Genomic DNA, 27665 nt, shown 5'->3' with positions numbered 1-27665 from the left:
CCTTCCCCTAGGAGGTTCACACCTCCCTTAGGATATACCCCATGTGAAGAGATAGATAGGTCTGGGCCTCTGAATTTACAAGGCCTAAAGCCCACCAGATTATTATCAAGCCCCTTCTATCAGGTTCTATTTGCCTCTCAATCAGAAAACTTAATTGTAGCTTAGACAGCACCTTTCTTAGCTCCTCTAATAATGACTCTGTCCTTTGTTCTAGGCCCTGTCTACTGCACTTGGGCCTCATTCCTTTGTAATCATAACCTCTACTCTACCACCAATGGCTCTACTCCCAACATGTGTGTACTGATGGTCCTCTTCCCCAATTAATGCTGTATAATTGTTCAAATCTGGTAAATGCCACTCTTACGATCTTGGTTACTATCCTCACTCTGTCTTTTATGACCTTGTCTAAATATGAGCAGAGTCAGCAAACTTGGAAGGCTTCCATAGCCTTGGCAACTCAGGATGAGAGCCAAGGGTGGTTACTGGTGCCATAAACTAGAGTGTCAATTTGTTGGGTCAACAACAGGAGCCACTGTGCACTTGCTCCTCATGTGGGATCTCTGTCCTTAATGTGCTGTACATTTTGATTTAATGCTATAAGTAGTACTCAAACAGTATGTTTCACTTTGTGTTTCTATGTGGGTGCAAACTGTTGAAATCTTTATACTAAATTGATCTTCTATATATAAAGAGAATTGAAAATGAATCTTGATGCAAATGGAAGGGGATAGGGAGCGTGAGAGGGGAGGGTTGCGGGTGGGAGGGAAACTATGGGAGGGGGAAGCCAATGTAATCCATAAGCTGTACACTGGAAATTTATATTCATTAAATAAAAGTAAAAAAATAAATAAATAAATAAATAAATAAATCTTTAAAATAATAATAAAAAAAAAAAAAGATCTAAAGGGGCATTTCTAGTTTGGGCCCTACAAGATGGCTCCCGCTAAGAAGGGTGGCGAGAAGAAGGGCCGTTCCGTCATGAACGAAGTGGTGACCGGCGAGTATACCATCAAAATTCACAAGCGCATCCACGGCGTGGGCTTCAAGAAGCGTGCCCCTCAGGTACTCAAAGAGATCCAGAAGTTTGCTATGAAAGAAATGGCGACTCATGATGTGTGCATTGACACCAGGCTTAACAAAGTCTTCTGGGCCAGAGAAATAAGGCACGTCCCATACCACATCCATGTGAGGTTGTCGAGAAAACATAATGAGGATGAAGATTCACCAAACAAGCACTATACTTTGGTTACCTATGTACCTGTCACTGCTTTCAAAAATCTACAGTCAGTCAATGTGGATGAGAATTGATTAAAGTTGTAAAACTGCAAAAAAAAAAAAAAAATCTAAAGGGAGAAACAGACTCCAATATAATAGTCATGGGGGACACCAACACTCTACTTTCATTCACTGGCAAATTAACTACATAGAGAATCAACAAAGAAACAACAGAGCTAATTGACATTATGGATCAAACGGACCTAACTGATATCTACAGAATCTTTTATCCCACGATTGCAGAATAAACATTGTTTCCATCAGTGCATGGAAATCTCTACAACAGCACATAAACCAAGTATCAGCAAATTTAAAAAAAATTATATTATACCTTGCTTCTTTTCTGACCACAATAGAATGAAGCTGGAAATTAAAAGCTCAAGAATCTCTAGAACATATGCAAATACATGGAGACTAAACAACATTGTCCTGAATAAACAGTGGGTCATAGAAGAACTCAAAATGCAACTCAAGTAATTTCTGGGAATGAATAAAGATGACAATATATCAAAAATTATGGGATGTAGCAACAGCAGTGTTAAGAGGGAAACTTACAGTAAATAATATCTACATCAAGAAACTGGAAAGGCAAATAAATGAGCTATAAATTCATCTCAAGCACATAGTAAACAGCAACAACCCAAAGTCAAAATTAGCAGGAGAAATAATTAGAGAATTAAAAAATTGAAACCAAAAACAATGTAAACTCAGTGGAATGAAGATTATTTTTTGAAAAAATAGACAAAATTGATATAACATTGGATCACTAAGAAAAAAAAAAAAGCAGAAGACCCAAATCAAGAAAATGAAAAGGGAGGTATAACATGGATATCAAAATAAAAAGAATAATCAGGAATTATTATAAGCAGTTATATACCAACAAATTGGAAAATCTAGAAGAAATAGATTCCTGGACACATCAAAATTAAGAAGATACAGAAAACCTAAACAGACCAATAACCAAAACTGAGAATGAGTTAGTAATAAAGGCCCTCCCAACAAAGAGAAACCCCAGTACCTGATCTCTTCACAACTGAATTCTACTAGACATTTTTAAAAATTATTTATTTATTTAAAGTCAGAGTTACACAAAGAGAGAAGGAGAGGTAGAGGCAGAGGCAGAGGCAGAGGCAGAGAGAGAGAGAGAGAGGTCTTCCATTTGCTGCTTCACTCCCCAATTGGCCACAATGGTTAGAGTTGCACCGATCCAAAGCTGGGAGCCAGGAGCTTCCTCTGGTTCTCCCATGTGGGTGTAGGGGCCCAAGGACTTGGGCCATCTCCTACTGCTTTCCCAGGTCATAGTAGAGAGTTGGATTGGAAGTAGAAGAGCCAGGTATCAAACCAGCACCCAAATGAGGTGCCAGCACTGCAGGCGGCAGCTTAATCCACTACGCCACATATCCAGCCCCTCTACTAGACATTTAAAGAAGAAATAATTCCAATTTTTCTAAAGCTATTCAAAACAATTGAAAGGGAGAGAATCCCCACAAACTCCTTCTATGAGGTCAGCATCACCTTAATTCAAAAATCAGAAAAATATACAACCAATATTGACTAATATACCTGATGAATATAGTCCCATAAATCCTCAACAAATTACTAGCTAACTGAATCCAAAAGTACATCAGAAAGATAAATCCAAGTAGGATTTATTTCTGGTATGCAGAGATGTTTCAAATTTGCAAATCAAATTGTATGATACATCATATTAACGAATTATAGAATAAAAACCATATGATTATCTCAATAGATTCAGAGAAAGTATTTATTAACATACAACATCCTTTCATGATAAAAACGTTAAACAAACTGGAACTAGAAGGAACACTGCACAACTCATTAAAGGCAATTCATGAAAAACCCACAGCCAGCATCTTATTGAACGGGGAAAAGCCGGAAGTATTTCCCCTAAGATTTGGAACCAGACATGGATGTATAATTTCACCATTGCTTTTCAATATAGTCCTGGATATTTTAGCCAGAGCCACTAGGCAAGAAAATCAAAGGTATGGAAATTGGAAAGTAGGAAGTAAAATTATCTCTATTTACATATGATATGGTTCTTTAATAGGGGAACCCAAAAGACTATACTAAGAGACTCATAAAAGAGTTTGATAAATTTGTGGGATATAAAATAAGCAAATGAAAATCAATAGACTTTGTACACAGAAAATGTCATGGCTGAGAAAGAACTTGCAAGATCAGTTCCATTCACAAAGGCTACAAAAAAATTATACACCCTGTAATATATTTAACCAAGGAAGTCAAAGATCTCTACAAAGAAAATTATAAAATAGTAAAGAAAGAAGTAGAATATATAACAAAATGGAAAAATCTTCCATGTTCATGGATTGCAAGAATTAATATCTTCAAGATATCCATACTTCTGAAAGTAATTTACAGATTCAAGGTGCTCCAATCAAAATCCAATGACATTCTTCTCAGAACTACAAAAAATATTAAAACTCATATGGAAACACAAGAGACCCTGAATAGCAAAATCAACCTTAAAAAAATAACAAAGCTGGAGGCATCACAGACTAAATTTCAAGACATGCTTCAGGGAAGTTATAATCAAAACAGCCTGGTACTGCCCCCAAAATAAATACGTGGAACAATGGAGCAGAATAGAAACTCTAGAAATCAATCCATGCATCTACAACCAACTAATCTTTGACAAAGGAGCTAAAATCAATTCCTGAAAAAGGGCATTCTCTTCAACAAATGATGCTCAGAAAATTGGATCTCTGCATGTAGAAATACAAACTAGACCCCTACCTTACACCTTATACAAAAATCAACTCAAAATGGATAAAGGATCTATATCTATGACCTGATACCATGAAAATTACTAAAGAATAACATTGGGGAAAATCTGCAAGACATTGGCATAGGAAAGACTTCCTGGAAAAGGCCTCATAAGCACAGGTAACCAAAGTCAAAATATGCAAATAGGATTGCATCAATCTGAGAAGCTTCTGCACTGCAAAGGATACACTCAGCAAAGTGAAAGGGCAACTGACATAATGGCAGGAAATATTTACAAACTTGGCAACTGATAAAGGATTAATATCCAGAATGTCTAAGAGCTCAAGAAACTCAACAATAACAAAACAAACATCTCCATTTCAAAATAGGGAAAGGACTTGAACAGGCATTTTCCAAAAGAGGAAATCCAAATGGCCAGTAGAAGCATTAAAAAAAATGCTCAGGATCACTAACCATCAAGACAATGCAAATCAAAAACACAATGGTGTTTCACCTCACCCCAGTTAGAATGGGTCTCATACATAAATTAACAATGAATTTTGGCAAGGATATAAGGGAAAAGGTAACCTAATCCACTGTTCATAGGAATGTAAACTATTACAGCCATTGTGGAAGACAGTATAAAGAGACTTCAGAAAGCTGAAAATAGATCTACCATATGACTCATTCATCCCACTCCTAGGAATTTACCCAAGACAAATGAAATCAGCCTATGAAAGGGTTATTTGTAGCTCCATGTACATTGTAGCTCAATTCACAATAGCTAAGACATGGAATCAACCCAGATGTCCACTAACAGATGACTGGATATAGAAATTGTGGTATGTATAAAAATATATATGGAATATATATATATATACACAGAGATATATATGAAATACATAGTATGAAATACTACTCAGCTGTAAAAAAGACTGAACTCTTCTCTTTTGCAACAAAATAGATTTAACTGGAAACCATTATATTTAATGAAATAATCTAGTCCCAAAAAGACAAAGAACCATATGCTTTCCATGGTCTGTGATAACTAATAGGGTATCAAAAAAGTAATGCACTGGAGTCAAATTCACATTTTGAGATTAACTGTTTACAGCCCTAGTCTCTACTGTTGAGGAATAGTATGTTTTTCTCTTCTTACTATTTGTTGAATTCTTTACTTAGTGTATTGTTAATCTTATGAGTATAAGCTAAAATTAGATCATTGTAAAAATTAAGAGGAGGAATAAGAGAAGAAGGAAGAGGTAGGGTAAGAGCATGGGTGGGATGGAGGGTAGGATGGAAAATACCACTATGTTTCTAAACTTGTATATATTTATTACTGGAAATTTGTTTAAGTTAAATTTTTTAAAAATGTAACATTGTTACTAAAAGTTAAGCAATGATTCTATACTTGAATAATGCTAACCACAATGACAACTGTAGTGATGTTGTTAATGGTGGTATGACAAATGTAATGCAAATCACTGTAATAAACTAATCATGAAGATTAGATAATGAAATGTGAAACTCTCATCCCTGATTCTAATATGCCTGTCAATTCAAATCACTCTTCATTATCGACTTTCTCCCATAATATATCGTGAATATTACAAATATATCTACTTCATTCTAATAACTTCATATTGTCTTAATTGGACATAAAATGATTTATCTATAAGTACTCTGTTGACTAAATTTATCTGAATTCTAGTCCTTCTTTTTACCAGTAATGTGGCAATGAAGTATATCTTTATGTATATATTCATATATATTTGTTGGATGGATTTCATAGAGTGGTATGTCTGTGTCATAGTCAAATCTGGAGGAAAATCTGCAATACATATGAAACGAGATTCAATTCCTTACATGGGAATGGATTTATACAAGGAAAAAAAAGAAAAATTCAAAAATCCAATTGAATAACATACAGAGCATGAATAAACAAAAACTATAAAGTTCTCAATAAACATATAAAAAGCTTAACCTCTTCCATCCTGAAAAAAGCATGAATTTTAAAAAGCATGCATACACTTGTGTTTTAAACTAGTACATTGGCAAAAACAGAAACACTTATTACTGCCTGGCATTGGTAAACTTGTGGGGCCACAGACACTCTTACATCTAGTATGTTGGAAGATGTATAATGCACTGCAAGCTCTTTACTGGATGACATGGCAACATCTATGCATAATTATAATTATTACACTTACATTGAAATTTATTGGTATTTATAAAATATTCTTTGCAACATCCGAGAAAAACTTTCAAACAGCTGCTGTAATATAAAACATATTCTATAAGCAGGTACAGTTGGGATGTGTGCTGGGGCATTCTGTTGATTTATGTATGAGTGCCACATAAGTTCATTTCAATCACATTTAGTTTATTCACTTGGTTTCATTCTGAAGGAACAAATTCATTCTGATCATTTTGTCTGTGGTTGAGAAAATTGAACTCTAACAGATTGCAGTCCCAGAAGAAATTGCCTAGTGTTAGAGCTGCAAGTAATTGCTAAACTCCCACGTGCCTCAGGGGAGAAAGTATGTCCTTGATTAGAAAAACATGCAAGGGGGAAAAAAAAAGCAGTAAGCTCCTAGTTAATGGGCAAGATAGCATTCTCTGTTAAGTGCTTTAGAGCAACAAGGCACATTCTTCTCCATTTTTACTAACTAGAGGATTAATTTATATTCCAAAAGAAATGTTAAAATTCTAATCATTCTTCATCATTAAATAGGGATTCTATATCTTCATATTACCATACAGAAGGGCAGTTTAATTCAAATGTGGTAGATAAATAAATAAATCCAAGGGACATATTTAAATTAATTTAATATATAATTCTAAATTACATACTTCTGACAACACTGCCACAAATTAAATAGGATATTTTGCTGTCCAATTACGATGGATTCTACAGTCAGGAAATCAATATGCTGTAGCAATGTTAGCACTTCGATTGTTTCTAGTGTACCAGAGACTATTATTTCTGTCTGTCAAGGAGGAAAAAGGAATTTTTTTATTTGTTTACTCCATTTCTGATATTTTGACCATAAACTAGAATATAATTTATATATCATCAAACTCATCAGAAAATTTATATTGAAGTCACTGAAAATATCAACCAAAACAGAATTACATTTAGGACATGTATACGAAATTCAAAACTTTCATGGAAAATGGAATAAAAGGACAATACACACATTTCCACAAACATTTTAAGTTCCCATATGTGTGATACGTTGGTGTCATCATTATCAAACAGCTATTTTTCTCTAATGTCTATTCACAATAGCAAAGAATCTCTCAAGAGAGCCAAAGCAACAGATGATGAACACAAAATGTAAACTTAAAGTACATCCACATAAATGTGCCCATATTGGAACCAGATGAGCAGTAACTGACAAATATGTAGTTCAATAAACTCAGAGAAATTTATATATTCAAAAATCTGTGCATCACATATGTATTTATATACATATGTAGTGCATATATAAAAAGTTTTGGGGTACATCAGAAATTCTTTCAAGGAAAAAGCAAACTGTTCCCAGAATCAAATTCTTCTATGATACATGAATAAATCATTCTTTAATGCTTTGAAAAATTACAATAACAACAAAAATAATAAATGCAACAATGACAATACCACAAACATTCACCATAATTGTATCCTGGTTTTGTATGCACAGGGCTACATATAGAAGTTAAATTGTTCAAAAATACTGTTCTCCCTCCCTCAGTACATTAAAATGCAAGATGCATATATAGGTAGAAATTTCATGTAAAGCAAATTCAGCTTTTCACTAGCCTTGTGATTGTGCCTTAATAACTCTCAAAAAAGTAATAAGCATTATTTAAATGTTACATCTCAACAGAATTACTTCTTAATAATCTTTTTAAAGAGACCAAGAAAAGTTGATGTGTATATAATAGTAGGTTCATATAGACTGAGTTCTATCTTTATAGATTCAGAAGGAAAGAGATGCTTTGATTATATTAGAAAATACATGACCATAACTTTATTGAAACTTGTTTTATAATTAAGAATAATGTTAAGACTTTTGTTATTATTCTAAATATTGATCCTGCAATGCATTTTGATTTAAAAAGAACATTATGGGGCCGGTACCGTGGCACAGTAGGTTAATCCTCCATCTGCGGCACTGGCATCCCATGTGAGTGCTGCTTCTGGTCCCTGCTGCTCCTATTCCAATCCACCTCTCTGCTGTGGCCTGGGAAAGCAGTAGAAGATGGCCCAAGTGCTTGGGCCCCTGCACCCACATGGGAGACCTGGAAGAAGCACCTGGCTCCTGGCTTCAGATCAGCACAGTTCCAGCCCTTGTGGCCATTTGGGAATGAACCAGCAGAAAGAAAGAAGGAAGACCTTTCTCTCTGTCTCTCTTCTCACTGTCTGTAACTCTACCTCTCAAATAAATAAACAAAACCTTTAAAAAATAAATAAAAAGAACATTATGTAGTGTATTGTAATAATGCACTTAATCTTTTCTAAAAAGTGAAACTTTATAAAAAAGTAATTATTTTTCTTTTTCACACCTGAGAAAATTAAGCTCTATTGATATTATAGAACTTCTCTAACATAAAACTAGCAAATGACGGAGTTTATTTTTACCAAAACACAGTATGAAGTGTTTCAAGGAATATAAACACAATGAAATATCTGAAAGTATAAGGACTTGCAAAATAATATATGAAAATTCAATTGTTGGGATAACAGAGGTCTAGCTCTGCTATTGTATACATCTACATCCTCAACCCTTTTTCAAAAGAATAGACTAATTGCTTTAAAATACATAAAGCTAAACATTCAAGTAATGACGAAATAAATTCAGGGCTCTTTATTACTTAAAATTTCAAAGGCAAATAAACTCATATCTTTATCACTTTAAGTCCTTGATTTGTAAGCAACAAACTCTAAAGGTGACATATATTCAGAGAATGTCATGTGTTATCAGAATTTATGTGAGACTCAGGGGAAAAAGTCAGAAGTATCAAAGAATCTCAAGAAGTAACTGTTTTAAGCAACAGTTTGATCAAAGGAACCCAAGTATAATAATACCAACATACTTCAAAATGTCCAAATGAAGTAGAATTAAAGACAGTGTTCATTTTTCATGAACCTTTTTGAGGTTCCTTCATATGATTTCGACTCTAAAGCTGACCGATAATAAAAGGACACTAATCAAAATGATGAGCTAATTTTAATTATATTTACCCATATTCAGGGATTAAGGTACATTGATTCTACAGATAAAGGATTGATAACCAGAATCCACAAAGAAATCAAGAAAAGCCACAACATCAGAACAAACAACCCACTTAAGAGATGGGTCAAGGACCTCAATAGACATTTTTCGAAAGAGGAAATCCAAATGGCCAACAGACACATGAAAAAATGTTCAAGATCACTAGCAATCAGAGAAATGCAAATCAAAACCACAATGAGGTTCCATCTCACCCCGGTGAGAATGGCTCACATTCAGAAATCTACCAACAACAGATGCTGGAGAGGATGTGGGGGAAAAAGGGACACTAACCCACTGTTGGTGGGAATGCAAACTGGTTACGCCACTATGGAAGTCAGTCTGGAGATTCCTCAGAAACCTGAACATAACCCTACCATACAACCCAGCCATCCCACTCCTTGGGATTCAATTATTTTTAAAGAATTTATGGAAGTTATTTTTTTTTTCTGTTGTTTAAATTGTCTGTGTTCTTGGGGAATAAGTTTTATACTTCTGGGAGAGATCATCACTCCCAGCTGAAGTCATGGGTCAGCCCTCTGGCTGTGCTAACCTGGAGAAATGTGGGAACTAACCTCTGGCTTCTGATACTGTGGAATACAGGCCTTACTTCCCGCCGCAAACTAAAATGGAAGATTGACTACTATTTGAAAGTTTTTTGCATGATGCAAAACAAAACAAACATATTAACTATAGTTAACTTTCAAATTTTTTATGGAGTCAGTATTTCAGTTAACTTCACATGCCTATCACGCTTTTAATAAATATTAAGAGGATAATGCCTAAGGATATCTAAGTCATAAAGTACCTAATATGTGTACTCAGAACCTAAGCTATTTTCATCAGGCTTAACAACAGCCTTATAAGACACATTTTATTTACCCAATATTTGTTAATAGTAAACTTGATTGGAAATATGTAGTGAAATTAATTTTCCAAAGCCAAACTTAAGGGACAGAGTTTTTAACCAGGCAGGTGTTTTTTTTTTTTTTTTAAAGGTTTTATTGATATGAAAGGTGGAAACAGAACCAGAGAGAGAAAGAAAGAGAGCCGATGCCGGGGCTCACTAGGCTAATCCTCCGCCTGTGGTGCCGGCACACCGGGTTCTAGTCCCGGTCTGGGTGCCGGACTCTGTCCCAGTTCCTCCTCTTCCAGTCCAGCTCTCTGCTGTGGCCCAGGAAGGCAGTGGAGGATGGCCCAAGTGCTTGGGCCCTGCACCCTCATGGCAGAGCAGGAGAAGCACCTGGCTCCTGGCTTTAGATCAGCGCAGCGCACCGGCCATGGCAGCCATTTGGGGGGTGAACCCATGGAAAAGGAAGACCTTTCTCTTGCTCTCACTGTCTAACTCTGCCTGTCAAAAGAGAGAGAGAGAGAGAGAGAGAGAGAGAGAGAAATCTTCCATCAGTTGGTTCACTCCCTAAATGGCCACAATGGCTGGAGCTGGGCCAATCTGAAGCCAGGAGCCAGGAACTTCCTCCTGGTGTCTCACATGGGTGCAAGGTTTCAAGCACTTGGGTCAGCTTACACTACTTTCCCAGGCCATAGCAGAGAGCTGGTTAGGCAGAGGAGAAGCCAGGACACGAACAGGCATCCAGAAGGGATGCAGGCACCACAGGCAGAGGCTTAGCCTATGATGCCACAGCATCAGGCCCCTCACCCTTTCTCCAGCACCAGGCTTTGTATGAGGAACTCTGACACTTGATTTATCTCTTATAAGACTTTTAGAAATAACAACATAAAAACACAGGCAGTAATAACCAAGTTACTTTAGTGGTTATTTTTCATATTTTGCCTTCTTTCATGCACACTGAGCAGCATATTGTTTTAAGCAAAATCCCATATTTTTGCCTCATCCTCTCAAATTATGAACAGAATTAATGTTTGAAACTTTTCTTAGAGAAAGATGCATATATATTATCTAGGAACACCAATCAGATTCAGACACAAAAGAAATTTATTTCTGGTATTTGTCTAGGACAGGCAAATGTTGCCTTTTCCAAATTAGTGTTGCTTTTTAACAAAAATTTTCTGGCAACATATACTACAAAAACTGACACTTTCATCTTACAAGATCTTGTTAAACACAATAGATGGATGGATGGATGGATGGATGGATGGAAGGAAGGAAGGAAGGAAGGAGGGAAGGAAGGAAGGAAGGAGAGAGAGAGAAAGAGAGAGAGAGAGAAGGAAGGAAGGAGGAAGGAAGGAAGGAAGGAAGGAAGGAAGGAAGGAAGGAAGGAAGGAAGGAAGGAAGGAAAGAAGGAAGGAAGGAAGGAAGGAAAAGAAGGAAAGAAGGAAAAGAAAGAGACAGGGAAAAGAAAGAGAGGGAAAAGAAAGAGGGAGGAGGGACCTTAAATAGCCAAAAGTGCTTGCTATTAAGAAGCTGGTTAGCCAAGAAAAAGCACATAAAGAAGTGCTAAACTTACAGTATATCACATTAGGAATTATCAAATCTCAAAGTAATGTGGAAAGTTAGGAGAGTTTTCATAACAGAATTGGAAGTTCATAGAACTTATAGAAGCTGGATGGGAATGAGGGTGGATTTAGAAACAGGAATGACAATATAGCTAGCAGAAATATTATGTAAGAGAAAAACGTAAAGTTTTTATGCTATACCAGTGGGATGAACAGATGTACCAAAATAAAAATTTCAAGGATCAGGATGGAATATAATCCAGAACTAAGCTTCACATGCGATCTAATCAACTATGAGACCCTCTAGGATAGAGGAATTTTTGGCTGATGTTTAAGAAGAAATTACTTTAGAGAAACTGGCATTTTATAAGAGAAGAACAATGTAGTATAAAATAATTAACAGGTATCAGGAACCTTTAGCACTAGGTTGACTACTACATGGAATTTGGACCACTTTGTCAGCTACTACATCCTTCTCTTAGAAAAGAATATGTCATTTTGCACAGTCTCTAGAATTCCTTTTCAATGTGATGTTATAATTAAAGTTTTCTTAAAGGAATATTCTTATGGTAGTATAAGTGGAAATGTACTTGTTGTAAAGATCCCATTATAAAGACGGTAAGACAGACCTTACCTCTGCAGCTAAAGTAATAAGCAAAAGCTTCAATAGAGTTTTGTGTTGAGAAATGAAATTCTTATCTTCCAAAGCATGCAGCACACTGAAATAACCAAAAGGCACAAGAGGAGAACAAAAATGCTAGACGGTGTTGCCCTTTTGAAGTATTCCAGTTGATAAAAATGTTCATTGATTTTTTATATTTTCAGCTTTGTACATATTGATGATAAATTATGGCAATCATGTTACTTTTGTGCTCAGAAGCAGAGATATTAAAATCTTAAGGTCTATAAATTCCTAGAAATAGTTTTTAACATGAGCAGTTATAGAAGTATTATGATTAACTATGTTTTGAATATTTCTTAGAAATGTTCATTGTTACAGGTTCTATAATCCAAACTATCTGAATCTTGATAGTTTCATAAATTTACTTATAGGTCTCAATATAAACTTCAATAGACATTTTCTTTTTTCATCTGCAGGTAAGAAAATTTTAGAAATTATATGTGTATTAACACTCTCAGCATAAATTCTCTTAAAAACACAAAAAATGTCTTAGTCCTTTAAACTGAGTACAATTTTTTTTTTCTGATTATATCGACAGTTGAGAATTACTAGTTCTTGGCCTTAGAAAATCTCTCCTTTAAATAAAGGTCTTTCTGAGATTATTATGTTTTTAATATGTGACAAACAATTCTTATTCCTACTTATTTCCTATAAAAATTCACATAAGCTAAAAGAACATCCAATAAACATACTAAAATCCTTTCAGCTTCATTGTCATTGGAGTTTAATGTATTAAAAGTGAGATTTTTTTTTCACTATCAAATTGGACATCCCCTTCTCTTTTTTTCCCGTAAACACTCTATGGAAATAAAGATATGATAGCTACTCTTCAACATCTGTGCTAGGAAGTTGGCATTCCTTAATATTTCTATAAATTAATTTCTCCAGGTTTATTCATAATTGTCTCTTTGGTTCCACTACCAAAGATATATTCTGTATGACTTATGTATTAAAACCATGTTTGACTTAACTTAGAAATCAAGCTTGTGAAGGAATTTGTATTCAAATAATTAACTGACTAAAGCAAAAAGTCAAGTAGGATAGTGAAGGAGAAAGAGCCAAAAGGCTAAAGCTGTGTGTTTAAGTTAAAGTCTATCCCTACCTCTCCTTTGAACTGCTCCTTATCAGTACGGGGAACCATGGGGGTAACCTAGATGTGAACATTAATTTCCAACATTCGTAATGGCCGGAGAGATGACACTGATCACTGAAGGAGATCTGCGAAATGTACCCAAGTCCACCTGCCACATAGTTTTGGAAATGAGACTAGACAACTTTTTTTGTGGTTGCTCAATACACTGACTCATGAAACACTGCTTCTTGTTTCTTGTATCTCTTTTTAGTTACACAACACGTTTTCCTAGAAGATACCAGTAATGTGGGATAAATGATAAGAAAAAAACAAAAAAAAACATGGGAACTAGAGAGGGTTAACCTCACAAAAAAAAGTTATTTAAAATGGTATTTCATGAAATTGCTAATATATTGAATTATATAAATACTGAGTTGGCTATATCCTTTATTTATGTTATTTATTGTTTCAGATACACAATTTGAATGAACTAGTGCAAAGTGAAAATGTGGTCCTCCTTGTGAAAAACTTTTAAAATTTTCAAGAAAATAAATATCACCAGCGCCACAGCTCACTAGGCTATTCTTTCACCTGTGGTGCCCCGCACCCCAGGTTCTAGTCCCGGTTGTAGCACCGGATTCTGTCCCAGTAGCTCTTCTTCCAGTCCAGCTCTCTGCTGTGTCCCGGGAGTGCAGTGGAGGATGGCCCAAGTCCTTGGGCCCTGCACCTGCGTGGGAGACCAGGAGGAAGCACCTGGCTCCTGGCTTCGGATCAGTGCAGTGCGCTGGCTGCAACGTGCCGGCCGTAGCAGTCACTTGGGGGGTGAACCAACGGAAAAAGGAAGACCTTTCTCTCTATCTCTCTTACTGTCTAACTCTGCCTGTCAAAAATTTTTTTTTTAAAAAATTGAAAACAAATATCAGAACACAAAACCAAGCATTTTAACTGTGTGGCTTTTTTCATATACCCATGAACCTGTCCTGCCTCTGAAGAAAGTACTAGAATTTTAAATGAAGATGATTTCAATGTGATATATTGCATGCTAGAAACTATTTCCCTTGTTACATAAATATCAATTTGTAAGACAAAATCCTTTACATCCCATATCTGTGGCAGTTTCCTATTCCATCCGTTTGAAAAGTAGAAAATAATACATTTAAGATTATAATAAAATAGCCGGCACCACGGCTCAATAGGCTAATCCTCCGCCTGCGGCACCGGCACACAGGGTTCTAGTCCCGGTGGGGGTGCCAGATTCTGTCCCAGTTGCCCCTCTTCCAGGCCAGCTCTCTGCTGTGGCCAGGGAGTGCAGTGGAGGATGGGCCAGGTGCTTGGGCCCTACACCCCATGGGAGATCAGGAGAAGCACCTGGCTCCTGGCTTCGGATCAGCACAGTGCGCTGGCAGCAGCACGCCGGCTGCAGCGGCCACTGAGGGGTGAACCAACAGAAAAGGAAGACCTTTCTCTCTATCTCTCTCTCTCACTGTCCACTCTGCCTGTCCAAAAAAAAAAAAAATTAAAAAGATTATAGTAAAATAAAAATTTGGAGGAAAAGAATTTGAAAAATAACTATTAAAAAGATAATGAATATCTTTAAAAGTTTCCACATATTTGAAGTGTGTAACTGTAAAATCCATTTCTCTTTATCCTGGATGAATAAAATTTTAACTCCAAAAATAAAAGGAAGAAGTAGGAAGCAAAACAGTATTTTTTTTTTATTATTTTTGACAGGCAGAGTGGACAGTGAGAGGGAGAGACAGAGAGAAAGGTCTTCCTTTTGCCGTTGGTTCACCCTCCAATGGCCGCCGCGGTAGGCGCCCTGCGGCCGGCGCACCACACCGATCCGATGGCAGGAGCCAGGCGCTTCTCCTGGTCTCCCATGGGGTGCAGGGCCCAAGGACCTGGGCCATCCTCCACTGCACTCCCTGGCCACAGCAGAAAGCTGGCCTGGAAGAGGGGCAACCGGGACAGAATCCGGCGCCCCGACCGGAACTAGAACCCGGTGTGCCGGTGCCGCAAGGCGGAGGATTAGCCTAGTGAGCCGCGGCGCCAGCCCCAAAACAGTATTTTTTTAAATAAAGATGTTTACCAGTTCTTGACCCATTAAAGATAAAAGCAATAAACTGCCATAACAAATAAGATGATGTTCAGACCCTCTGTATAAGACAAAAGCAGAAACTCATGAAACCTGGGTGAATTCAATGCTATGAGCTGTATATTATCAGTACAGGAGAAATGAGTCGCTGGGGAATGCTGGGATTTCAGGTGTTGTGTCCAACATTTTATCAGTTGAGAGTCACTTGACAAACTTTTGTGTCATCTGGTGTCACTGAGACTCATGACAAAAATATTTCAAAAACTTGCTTTTTCTTTGGGCAGTGATCATTAACACTCAGTATATGTTTTTTCAGATTTCCTACCTTTGAACCACAACAGAAACAAAGGCAACATTAACTTGAAGGAAGTAAAATTGGAGCAGCCAGATTCTCCAAGTCTCAAGTTAAATAATCAGGGAGGAGGAGAATTTGTACTGAGTTTATACACACATACACACACACACAAACACACACACGTATACATGTGATGTATAATACATATAAATATTATATATAGGTGTGTATATATATAGGAGCTGACAATTATGGGCAATTAATTTCACCTCTTGTTACCTTCCCTTGCAGTGTATATTTTTCACAACCCAATACCTCTTGATCTACAGCGATTAAAGCAATAAAGAAAAAGCACCTTCTCCCATAAGAGTAACAATGAGAATTGATAAAAATATTTCAAGAAAAGGGATTTTGTTAAAAGGTTAGTAATGCCAAAAAATAATAATAAATAAAATAAAAAAGTTAGCAATGCAAGAGTTTAGTTTAATCCATCTGTAATGCCAACTATTCTCAAAAATCCCTGTAGGTCAAGTTTTCATTCTATTTACTTATTGTGAAACTGTTCCATTAAAATACATAATGTTTCAATACACACACATACACACAGGCATTTATATTATTACATTCAATAAATCTGATTAGGACTATATAATAAACTCATCTTTTTTAAAAAGATTTACTTATTTATTTGAAATCAGATTTACAGATAGGCAGAGGCAGAGAGAAAGAGAGACAGACAGACAGAAAGAGGTCTTCCATCTGCAGGTTCATTCCCCAAATGGCAGCAATGGCTGGAGCTGTGCTAATCCAAGCCAGAAGCTTCTTCTGAGGCTCCCACACGAGTGCAGGGGCCCGAGGACTCGGGCCATCTTCTACTGCTTTCCCAGGCCATTGCAGAAAGCTAGAATGGAAGTGGAGCAGCTGGAACTCTAATCAGCACCAGTCATGGGATGCTGGTACTGCAGCAGGCAGCTTTACTGGTTACATCACAGTTCCAGCCTCAGTAATAAACTTAAGTTTTACAAATTTTGGCTAATGCTGAAAATTTCCTCAGTTTTACATAAGTTCATTTTATCATGTTTATATACCAAATATAAATTTAACATATTTTACCGGGTTTCCTGCATTTAATATTAAACTTCTGTTCACCTTTTAGTCTGTCAAGCTAAAATTATATAGAATATTAACAATGTTTCTTCTGTGCAAAAGAATAGCACTACAGTTACCTAGTGTCTTGTATGTATAGCAGTGGTGTATTTTAAAGTAGATTTAATACAAACGATAGCTATGAGACTATACAATTCCCTCTGAGAGTATTGTTGATTGTGATGAATTATTTCTTTTTCCTTCCCACATGACAATGTGTTCAAACAGCTGTCCAACATTTCAACCAACAAATATTAGACTGACCTTATCCCTCTGAGAGTGTAAAATCTTATTATGAAAATCTTCATTCATCTTCCCGTGTTATAACATCACAGTGAATACATCTGTTATAGCTAAAGGCTGATTTAGAGGTAACATTAATATTTATGGGGTTGTAATGTCTTGTCCCTGCATTGTTTATACATACACACACATACACACATATATATACACACACACACACACTATACTCACACATACATTAACTTTTGGAAGACACTATGATACAGATGAGTAATGGCTTATTCTGAAAACCAAAAATACTAGCTAAACTTAATTTCTAGGCTCAATGTTATGGATGTGAGTTCACTGAATTTTCTCAATGACTCTACAAATTATCATTATTCTATTTTAAGAATAAGGAAGCACAAGTCTACTAAATTCATAGATTTAGATATTAATTCATATTTTTCTTCTTTTTCCCCAAAAAGGATGGCCTCAACATTCTTTCCTTTTTGGAAATGATTTGTTTAATTGAAAATTAGAGTGACAGGGAGAGAGGGAAAGAGAGAGAGAGAATGAGATCTTCCATTGGCCTGTTCACTCTCCTAAACTGGTCACAATAACCATGGCTGGGCCAAGCCAAATCCAGGAGCCCAGATTTTCATCTGAATCTTCCACATAGGTGTCAGGGGCCCACGCATTGCTTTCCCAGGCATGTTAGCAAGAAGATGGATCAGAAGCAGAGCAGTTGTGATATCCCATAATATTTTTGTTTATTGTGTGTGTGTGAAGCACAGAGAGGAAATATCATCCTGAAAAACTCAAAATTAATCACACTAATCTGTGCATTAAAAGGTACACAAAAGCACAGGGAATAAAAGCAAAAATGGACAAATAGGATTATAGTAAATTAAGAAGCTTCTGCACAGCAAAGGAAACAAAAAACAGTGTGAAGATAACAACCAAAAGAATGAATGAAATGTTGGCAAATTTTGCACTTGACAAAGGATTACTCTTTAGCATATATAGAGAACTTTTAAAAAATCACCAATATCAATAAGCAGGGAATGTATTTAAGACATAGACAAAAAATATGAGTAGACATGCCTCAGAAGTAATGCAAGTGGACACCAATATATATAAAAGTGACCAATGTCACTATCAAGGGAATCAAGGAAATGTTCATCAAAACCACAATGTGGTATCATCTCACTCCAGGTAGAAGGTATAATCAAAAGTAAAAAAAAAAATGCTGATGAGGAAACCAGAAGGGAACACCTATTCATTGTTGATGGGAATGCAAATTAGCAGAACTATCATGGAGAACAAAGAGGTTCCTCAAAAAACTAAGAATCGGATGAGATGTCTGGTATAGCAGATAAGACATCAATCAGTTGGATACCCACATCCCGTATGGTGTTCTTCTGTTCCAGTCTTGGCTCTCCTTCTGATTCCAGCTTTCTACTAAGGTACATCCTGGGAGGCACCAATAACAGCTCAAATATGTATGTCCCTGTCACTCATGTGAAAGCCTGAAATTGAGTTTCTGGTACCCAGCTTCAACCTGGCCCACAGACATTTCAGGAGTGAACTGAGGGATAAAGATCTCTCTTCCTTTTCAAAAGATTAAATTTAGGGGCTGCCACTGTGTGCAGCAGGTTAATGCCCTGGCCTGAAGCACCGGCATCCCATATGGGCGCTGGTTCTAGTCCCAGCTGCTCCACTTTCCATCCAGCTCTCTGCTGTGGCCTGGGATAGCAGCAGAAGATGGCCCAAGTCCTTGGGCCCCTGCACCCACATGGAAGACCTGGAAGAAGCTTCTGGCTCCTGGCTTCAGATCAGCACAGCTCTGCCCGTTGTGGCCAATTGGGGAGTGAACCATTGAGTGGAAGACCTCTCTCTCTCTTTCTCTCTGCCTCTCTTCTGTGTAACTCTGAATTTCAAAAAATAAATAAAATCTTAAAAAAATTAAATTTAAAAATATAAATAAGAAGAGTCACTCATTTATGAAAAGAAACCTAGAAATCTATTTTTTAATTTTTTACTTTTAAAATATTTTATTTAGGCTTATATTGGCACAAAATAATTTGAAGCCCATACATAATTTTTCACAACTTTTTAAGTTAAATTTTTAAGACTCCTATGATAAGAGCTCTAATGAACAAAACTTGACAACATGCAAAGTGGATTGTGAAATTAAGCAGAAAGATGGAACTCTAAGAAAAATTCAAAAGGAAATGAGTTTGACAGCCTTGGTGGTGGACTGAATACAAGATAGGAATTAGAGAACTAGAACATAGATCAGTGAGAGAATATCAATATTAAATACAAGAAGAAATAAAGAAAGAAGAAAACCCCACCAAACATCATTACTCTAGGGCAATTAAGTTTTCTTTTTAAGAAATGGCTATTTATCTATTCTTTAAATTGGACTGTTTTCTTACTATTGAGTTGAAATGGAAACTAAACAGTCAATATAAAAGATTAATGAAGAATTGTTTTTGCAAATGTTAACTATGCTGGCAAATCATTACTAAGAAAACAGAGAAAAGACACAAATAAATAAAATCAGAGATGACAAAGAGATATTTCAACTGAAACCAAAGAAATCCAAAAGATCATTTGGTAGTATTATGAACAACTACATGACACCAAATTGGAAAATTTTAAGATATCAATGCATTTCTGGTTGCACAAAACTTACCCAAATCGAACCATAAAGACATCTGAGCAGAATCATAATGAATAAACAACATTGAATCAGCAAATAAAAGTCTCAACAAAGAAAAACCCAGGATTAGATGACTCCACTGCTAAATACAGCCAAACCATTAAGGAAGAACTAACATCCAACTATTCCAAAAATATTGAAAGGGAGGTAAGCCTCTGACCCTGCTCCAAAACTAGATAGGACAACATTACAATAACAACAACGACAGCAAAAGTATAGACCAGTATTCCTATTAAACATAGACATAAAATAAAACCTTGCAAACCAAATCTAACAATCTATCAAAAAGACATTCACACTGACAAAGTGGGATATATCCTAGGAATGCAGATATGATTCAAAGTTTCCAGATCAATAACAGCAATGTGTTATATCAACAGAATGAAGGATAAAAATCACATCTCTAAAAAGCATTCAATAAAATTAAACACCCACTCATAATAAAATACTTGAAAAATTAGATATGGAAGGAACATACCTTTACATAAAGAAGGCTATCTATGACAAACACACACCAAACAACAATTGAACAGTGAAAGCTGAAAGTATTTTCTCTGAGATCTATGAACAGAGAAGGGTGTCTCGCTAACCTTATCCAGTACAATACTTTAAGTTTTAACCATTAGGCAACCCAAAAAAATAAAAGGCATTCAAATAGGACAGGAGGAAATCCAGCTATTTGCAGAGCACATAATTACAGAGAAAGTAAAAGATCCCACCAAGAGACTAATAGAACTGATAAATGAATTCAACAGTTACAGGTTACAAAAGGAACACATAAAAATCAGTAGTGTTTTTATACAGTGATAAGAAACTCACTGAGAAATAAATTATAAAAGAAACCCAATCCATAGCAGCTACAAAAATATCAAATAATTGGAGTATTTTTAACCAGGGATATGAAAGACTCAAGATTAGAAAATATGAATCAAATTGGGTAAGACATAATGAAATGGAAAATATCGCATGGCCATGGATTGGAAATACTAATATCATTAACATGATTATCATACCCAAAGCTATTTACAGATTCACTGCATCCCCATCAGTACACCAATGATATCCCTCACAGACCTAGAGAAAGCATTCCAAAAATTCATCTGGAAACACCAAAGACCATGAATAGCAAAAGCAATCTAGAACAAAAATAACAAAGCAGAAAGCATTACAATATCAAATTTAAAGACCTACTATAGAGCTATTGCCACTTAAACACTAGCATAAAGAACAAGCTTGTAGACCAATGAAAAAGAAAAGAAACCCCAGAAATGAATGCACATGTCTATAACCAACTTATCCTTGACAATGGAGCTAAAACCATTCCCTGTCATGTGCAGCAAATGGATGTCACCAGAGATCATTAACTTACATGAAATAAACCAGACACAGAAAGACGAATGCTGCATGTTTGTCCTCAGATGTGGAAGCTGAAAATAATAGTCTATATGAACTTAGAATATTAATTATTAGAGATTGGGAAAGGCTAGAGGGAGATCCAGTAACAGGTTCCAAAACACTATTGCTTAGAATTAGCAAGTTCTAGCATTCCATAGGACTGTGTATTTCCTATAGTTCACAATACTGTATTAAGTAGTATACAAAAAACTGGAACCAGGAGCTGGTAGGATAGAGGCCTGAAGAACAGATAAGGGAATTGAACAGCTAGTTGTATGGCTTGTTTGCTTTATGCTATGCATACGTCTTGAAACATTGTGTTGTGTCCTATAAAAATGTAAAACTATTACACAAAAATTTTAAATAACAAAATAGAAGATGTTGGGGCAGAAGCTACTCGTGGGCTGAGAGAGTTCATGGCTGACAGTGAGGAGTGTTATGGGAGATTCTGGCTACCATCATATTCTGTGTTTTTATTTTTATTTTTACTCCATGTGCTGATTATATGATTGAATTTTATTTCTAAATATCCATGGAGCTATATATTTTCTATATGTATATTATAGTTGAATAAAATTAAACTTTCTAAAAGGCAATCTTGTTCTATTTTGGAGTATAGTCTGCGATCATGAAGATTTTGAAAAATTATTCACAGAACAATAAATTTTCACATCTAAGCAGCAATTTCAAATCTGCCTGATCTTATCACTTCGGTTCTTTAGCAATATTCTTGTGTACATTTCTCTTCCTGGTCAATATTTACTCAATGTATGCGCAAGGGAGTCTATCTGTTCTACTTTGGAAGTTAGCATAATTTATCTAGACTTACTTGATGTCTTAAATTAGTATCAGTTTTAGGATATTCTTATACATGAACACCTAAAGTTTAATAATCAGGTTATCTAGATTTCAAAAACAAAAATCATGGTCTTTTGTAAAAACATATTTTGAAATCAAATATCTTATATCTGTTTGTGATGAAGAAAACATGACTCAAACTAGGAAATATGCTACTTTTTGTTTCCATTTATTCACCTGAAATTCATAAATCTATTTATAATCTAAGGTCTATTACTACATAGTGTATTGGCATACTGTATTATGCTTGTTACCAGCCTAAAAATGTTCTGATGGTTTTCTGAAAGATGTGAAGTGAACTGCACACTGTCAGTGACATTTATAAATTATCAGCAATCTGTTAAAGGTGATATGATATTAAATGAATTATTAATTTTAAAGTAGTTAAAATCATTAAATTTGTGCCAAATTGAATCATAAGAAACTAGTTTTATTTAAAAAATGCAATAACATTTTATTTAAAATAGTGAACAACTGCTTCTAGTTCTTTAGCTGACTCTGCCTAATATTTTATTTTTGATTTCTTTTGCTTGTGTTCATTAGTCTTTGAAAGCAAATGTGACAAAATATAAATTATCTCCCCTCATTTAACATCTTGCCCTTGTAAAAAGGAAAGTAACATTAAAATGAAAAGCAGGTAGATAAGGGTAAATGTACTGGTGTGCCATATCTATTCAGCTTTCCAACTCCTTTCCCTCTTGAAAAATGAAGAGGGCAAACCCATCTTGAAGTTATAAATAGTTTACAAATCAATTTATATATCATTGCACTATGTAAAGTTTATAAAAAGGAGAAAAATGGATTTAATCTATTTGAATGCTCTGTGCAACGGATGTCCTATTCCACTGATAAGTGGTAGTTGCCAACTAATGACAGATATATGCCTTATAATAGTGACATGCCAATTACCAAAAAAAGATAATGTCTTGTATACTTGAAAATAAAGTCAGAATGAGGTACTAGCTTAAATTTCCAGTAGAAACAAAAGCAAGCTTGTAGTGGGGGAGTGAGGAAATCCTCTGTCCTTTAAGACTGTGGTTGAGTCTTCTCACCTCCTCGAAGTATATGACTATTCTACACTCTGATCTGCTCCCATTGTTCTAGTGATAGATTTAAATTGTCCAATAAAGAAGATGGATTTGTACTAATCCACTGCAGCTTCTCATGACTTGTGACAAACAATATTTAAAACCGAAACGTTAGGAAATAATGATACTCTCATTGGCTTTGGGGTAGAAAAATAAATTATTTTGCTTGTAGCCAATATACATCCTCTTGCCCACAACTTGGGACAGGGGGAAGGAATCAAAAGTATTACACTAAGCCACTTGTTTAGAGAACAATGTTTGAGACAAACATAACAAATTACAACACACTGCAGAGTCCACTCTTTTTATTTTTATTTTTATTTTTGACAGGCAGAGTGGACAGTGAGAGAGAGACAGAGAGAAAGGTCTTCCTTTTGCCGTTGGTTTACCCTCCAATGGCCGCCGCGGTAGCGCGTTGCGGCCGGCGCACCGCGCTGATCCGATGGCAGGAGCCAGGTGCTTCTCCTGGTCTCCCATGGGGTGCAGAGCCCAAACACTTGGGCTGTCCTCCACTGCACTCCCTGGCCACAGCAGAGAGCTGGCCTGGAAGAGGGGCAACCGGGACAGGATCGGTGCCCTGACTGGGACTAGAACCCGGTGTGCCGGCGCCGCAAGGCGGGCAGAGTCCACTCTTAAATGCCCAAGAATATGGACTCAAAAAAATGAACATTTAGGAAATGATGTTAAATAACTTAAAATAGCGATACTTTTGAAAAAATCAAAGACCCTTTTTTTAACATCTAGTGTCAGCCCCAAACCTAATCCTTTTATTCCTTCTCCATGACCTGCAATCCTGATAACCTTTTTTTTTTTCTAAATGGTAAGTTGCTATCTAATTATTATTATGAAATTTTTTTTAAGATTTATTTTACTTATTTGAAAGACAGAGCTACAGAGAGAAAGGTCTTCCATCTACTGGTTCACTCCCCAGATGGCCACAACAGCCAGAGCTGTGCCAATCTGAAGCCTAAAGCCAGGAGCCAGGAGCTTCTTCCGGGTCTCCCATGTGGGTACAGGGGCCCAATGACTTGGGCCATCTTTTACTGCTTTCCCAGGCCATAGTAGAGAGCTGGATTGAAAGAGGAGTAGCCAGGACTAAGATCAGCGTCCATATGGGATGCCAGCACTTCAGGCCAGAGCTTTAAACTGCTGCGCCACAGCACAGGCCCTTATTATCATTAAAATTTAGAGGTAGATCATACGTCAGAAATGTACAGCATATTGAATTAATTTCAATTAATGATTGTTTCTTGATAAGTATTTTGGAAAACCAAAAATGCTAAATTATAGGTTTAGCTGAGGGACAAAACTCATCTCTTGGAAAATCATTAATTCATAAAAGTTTTCTTTGGGACAATAGAAAATCACATGAAAAAAGCAGTTGAAGCATGAAATAAAAATGCCAGAAATTAGACAATTAGTCAAGGTGAGCATCAATAACCTTATAACTTAAGGAAATACACTTATGTGTGTTTATAAAGGTATAGGAGGTACAGACAGTTCAATGACTTTGCAAACACTATAATTCTAAAATTTGATTGTTCCCGTAGTATCTCTACTTCATGGTTTAATAGTAGGAGATGTGATATGATATTTTTTTTTGACAGGCAGAGTGGACAGTGAGAGAGAGAGACAGAGAGAAAGGACTTCCTTTTGCCGTTGGTTCACCCTCCAATGGCCACCGCGGCCAGCGCACTGCGGCCGGTGCACCGCGCTGATCCCAAGGCAGGAGCCAGGTGCTTCTCCTGGTCTCCCATGGGGTGTAGGGCCCAAGCACTTGGGCCATTCTCCACTGCACTCCCGGGCCATAGCAGAGAGCTGGCCTGGAAGAGAGGCAACTGGGACAGAATCCAGCGCCCCGACCGGGACTAGAACCCGGTGTGCCGGCGCCACAAGGTGGAGGATTAGCCTGTTGAGCCACGGCGCCGGCCTGTGATATGATTTTTGACTACTTGATCATGAATTTATATACACTTTATCAAGATGTTTTTTCTCCCACTATTCTATCCTTAAATTCAACTACAGCAGTGAATCTCTACTAGAAGTGAATTTGTCCCAGGCGACATTTGTCAATGTATGGAGATACTCCTGGTCATCACAACTTCAAGCTTTTATGCCAGCTGGCATCCAGTGGACACAGGCCAGGGGTGCCAGTTAAACAATGCATTGGGCAGTACCCCACAACAAAAGTTATCTGACCACAGATATATACAGTGCCACTGCTAAGAAATTCTGACCTAGACAACCAAGAGTGAAAAATTATAAATGACACATGGCTTGTGTATTTTCTGAAGAAAAAAATGTTAGCAATATTTCAATAGTCCTTGCTCCGCTTATCCATTGTTTTCTTTTCTGGTTACCTATTGCTGTAGAATTGCCCCAAACATTAGGTTAAACAATAGCTATCATTTATTTTGTACATGAGTCTAGTAGTTATGTGTGTATATTTAATCAGTTCATCTTGTCTGCTTTTCTCTTGCAGTAGTAGTCAAATAATTACTGAGTTAAAGGTTATCATTAAAGTGTTTACCACTTGCATATCTGATGCCTGGGCTTTGAAAACTCAAACAGCTAGTGCTGGAACAGTTGGGGATGCTTAGACATCATTCCTCTCTATATATAGTTTCGCCACCTGGTCCCACAAGGTAGCCTCAGGGTAACTGAGTTTCTTTATATGGTGGTTGACGCCTTTCAGAGAAGTCACTAGAAACATTGCCAAAGCTAAAAATATTTTTCTCCGAAGTTAAATATATCCTTCTGAACAAAATTGAGATTTTGAGATTTTATTGTTTATTTACATGAAATTTCTTCCCTTGATATAAATATATTTTTAAAATATATCCTTCTACAGTATTCTGTTTTAAAGGCACGGATAATTTCATTTTCAGATTCATGGAGAGTTAACACTGGCCCTGCCTCATGAAAGGTTGGGTGGTGTCAAAGAACTTAAGGGTACAACCACTTGTTTCTTCCATTTATATATTTTACATACAAAATATATTTTACATACAAAATAAACTCCCTCTCAGGATCTTTAGATATTTCATTTACTTCAATATCAGGTCTGAGTATCTTGTTATCTAAAATAAGCCCAGGTACATGTGAAGTTCCTTGAGTGTAGTTGCTTGGATATAACTCCTTTAGTATTTTTCTTCTCAGTCTGAAGACCTATGACCTTAAGAGACAAATCAGCTACTCACCATATAGTCATCATATAGTGGTGGCTCAGATGTGTATAACTGTTCTCCCATTAACTACCAGGTAAAATGGGAAGAAGACAGAGCCACTATTTCACAGCCATTCTTATGTCCAATGGAGTATATCACTGGGAATGATTTTCCATATCCCTTGGGTCTGCTTTCTGGATCTTGATTCTGTCTGGGTTACCCTTCCCTTCACATGAGAAATGATTGGTGTTTGCAACTGATTCTCTAAGCCAGCCTCCTGCTCATAGGTTTTGGGAATTCAACTGCTCTTTAATTTTATACTATCTCTGTCCTTTCAGTTTAACCTGACAAAATGTCTTTAGACCTCTGTGGATTTTTCATGAATCAATTTTTAATGCTATTAGAGAAAATACACACCCACAAATCTCACTGGGAAAAGTTGTTTTCTTGCTTGGGTTCTTTTGAAGGTGGCTGTGGTAAAAGTTCTTAAAGTTCTTAGCAATTTTCAGCAAACATCTGTTAGGAATACAGCAACCCTTGGTAAAGATTTTTGTCTCATTGAGAAAGTCTATAAAACACAACCTTTAGACAGCTTGAAAAAAGAACTAACTTGAATTCAGCTTTTGATTAGAATAGGTAATAATTTGAAAATATTTCGCAGTTTCGAGAGACAAAAGTGAGAGATATTTAAAGTAGGTTAATAGAGGGTAAGAGCCAAGATAATCATGACTACACTTCCTTTAAAATTGGCTTACAAATTAAGAAATTCCTTTTCCAATTTTCTTGCTTTATTATCATAATACAGCATCTTTGGGGTAGCTGGATTTTTTGGTAGCTGGAGTCTCCCAAAGAAAGTGTCCCAAGAAAGGCATACAGAAGTTATATGGCCTTTTGTAAACTAGCCTCCGAATTATCAATTATTCTGCAATTTATTTATTTATTGATGAGGCCTACAGAAGTTGTATGGCCTTTTCTAATCTAACCTCCAAGTTATCAAGTATTCTTCAGTTTATTTATTTATTGAAGTAGTTTAAAGAGGAGTGGACTCAACAGGTGTGATCATCTGATGAGAGGAAAGTAAAAAAAAATGGTGACACACTTTAAAGCTACTGTAGTACTCTACATGTTATCACTATTTTAAAGGATGACACCAATTAAGTCCTATTAATTTCAATGTCTATATCGTTTTAATATGGGTTATTTTTTCCTCATCATGTT

The 27665-nt window shown here is 36.3% G+C and overlaps 2 protein-coding genes across 2 annotated transcripts in view; one reads left to right on the top strand and one right to left on the bottom strand.

Annotated features, from left to right (window-relative positions):
* The window catches only part of MGAT4C (MGAT4 family member C), a 685880-nt gene that overhangs the window by 647655 nt on the left and 10560 nt on the right, over positions 1–27665 (bottom strand). The window lies entirely within an intron of this gene.
* On the top strand, positions 928–1308 carry LOC133767605 (large ribosomal subunit protein eL31-like). Its single transcript, XM_062202037.1, has one exon. It carries the CDS (start codon positions 934–936, stop codon positions 1306–1308), a length of 375 nt encoding a protein of 124 aa, XP_062058021.1. The 5' UTR covers positions 928–933.

The sequence above is a fragment of the Lepus europaeus genome, chromosome 10 (assembly GCF_033115175.1).
Source record: "Lepus europaeus isolate LE1 chromosome 10, mLepTim1.pri, whole genome shotgun sequence".
Lineage (NCBI taxonomy): Eukaryota > Metazoa > Chordata > Mammalia > Lagomorpha > Leporidae > Lepus > Lepus europaeus.
This window is presented reverse-complemented; position numbering and strand designations above follow the sequence as displayed.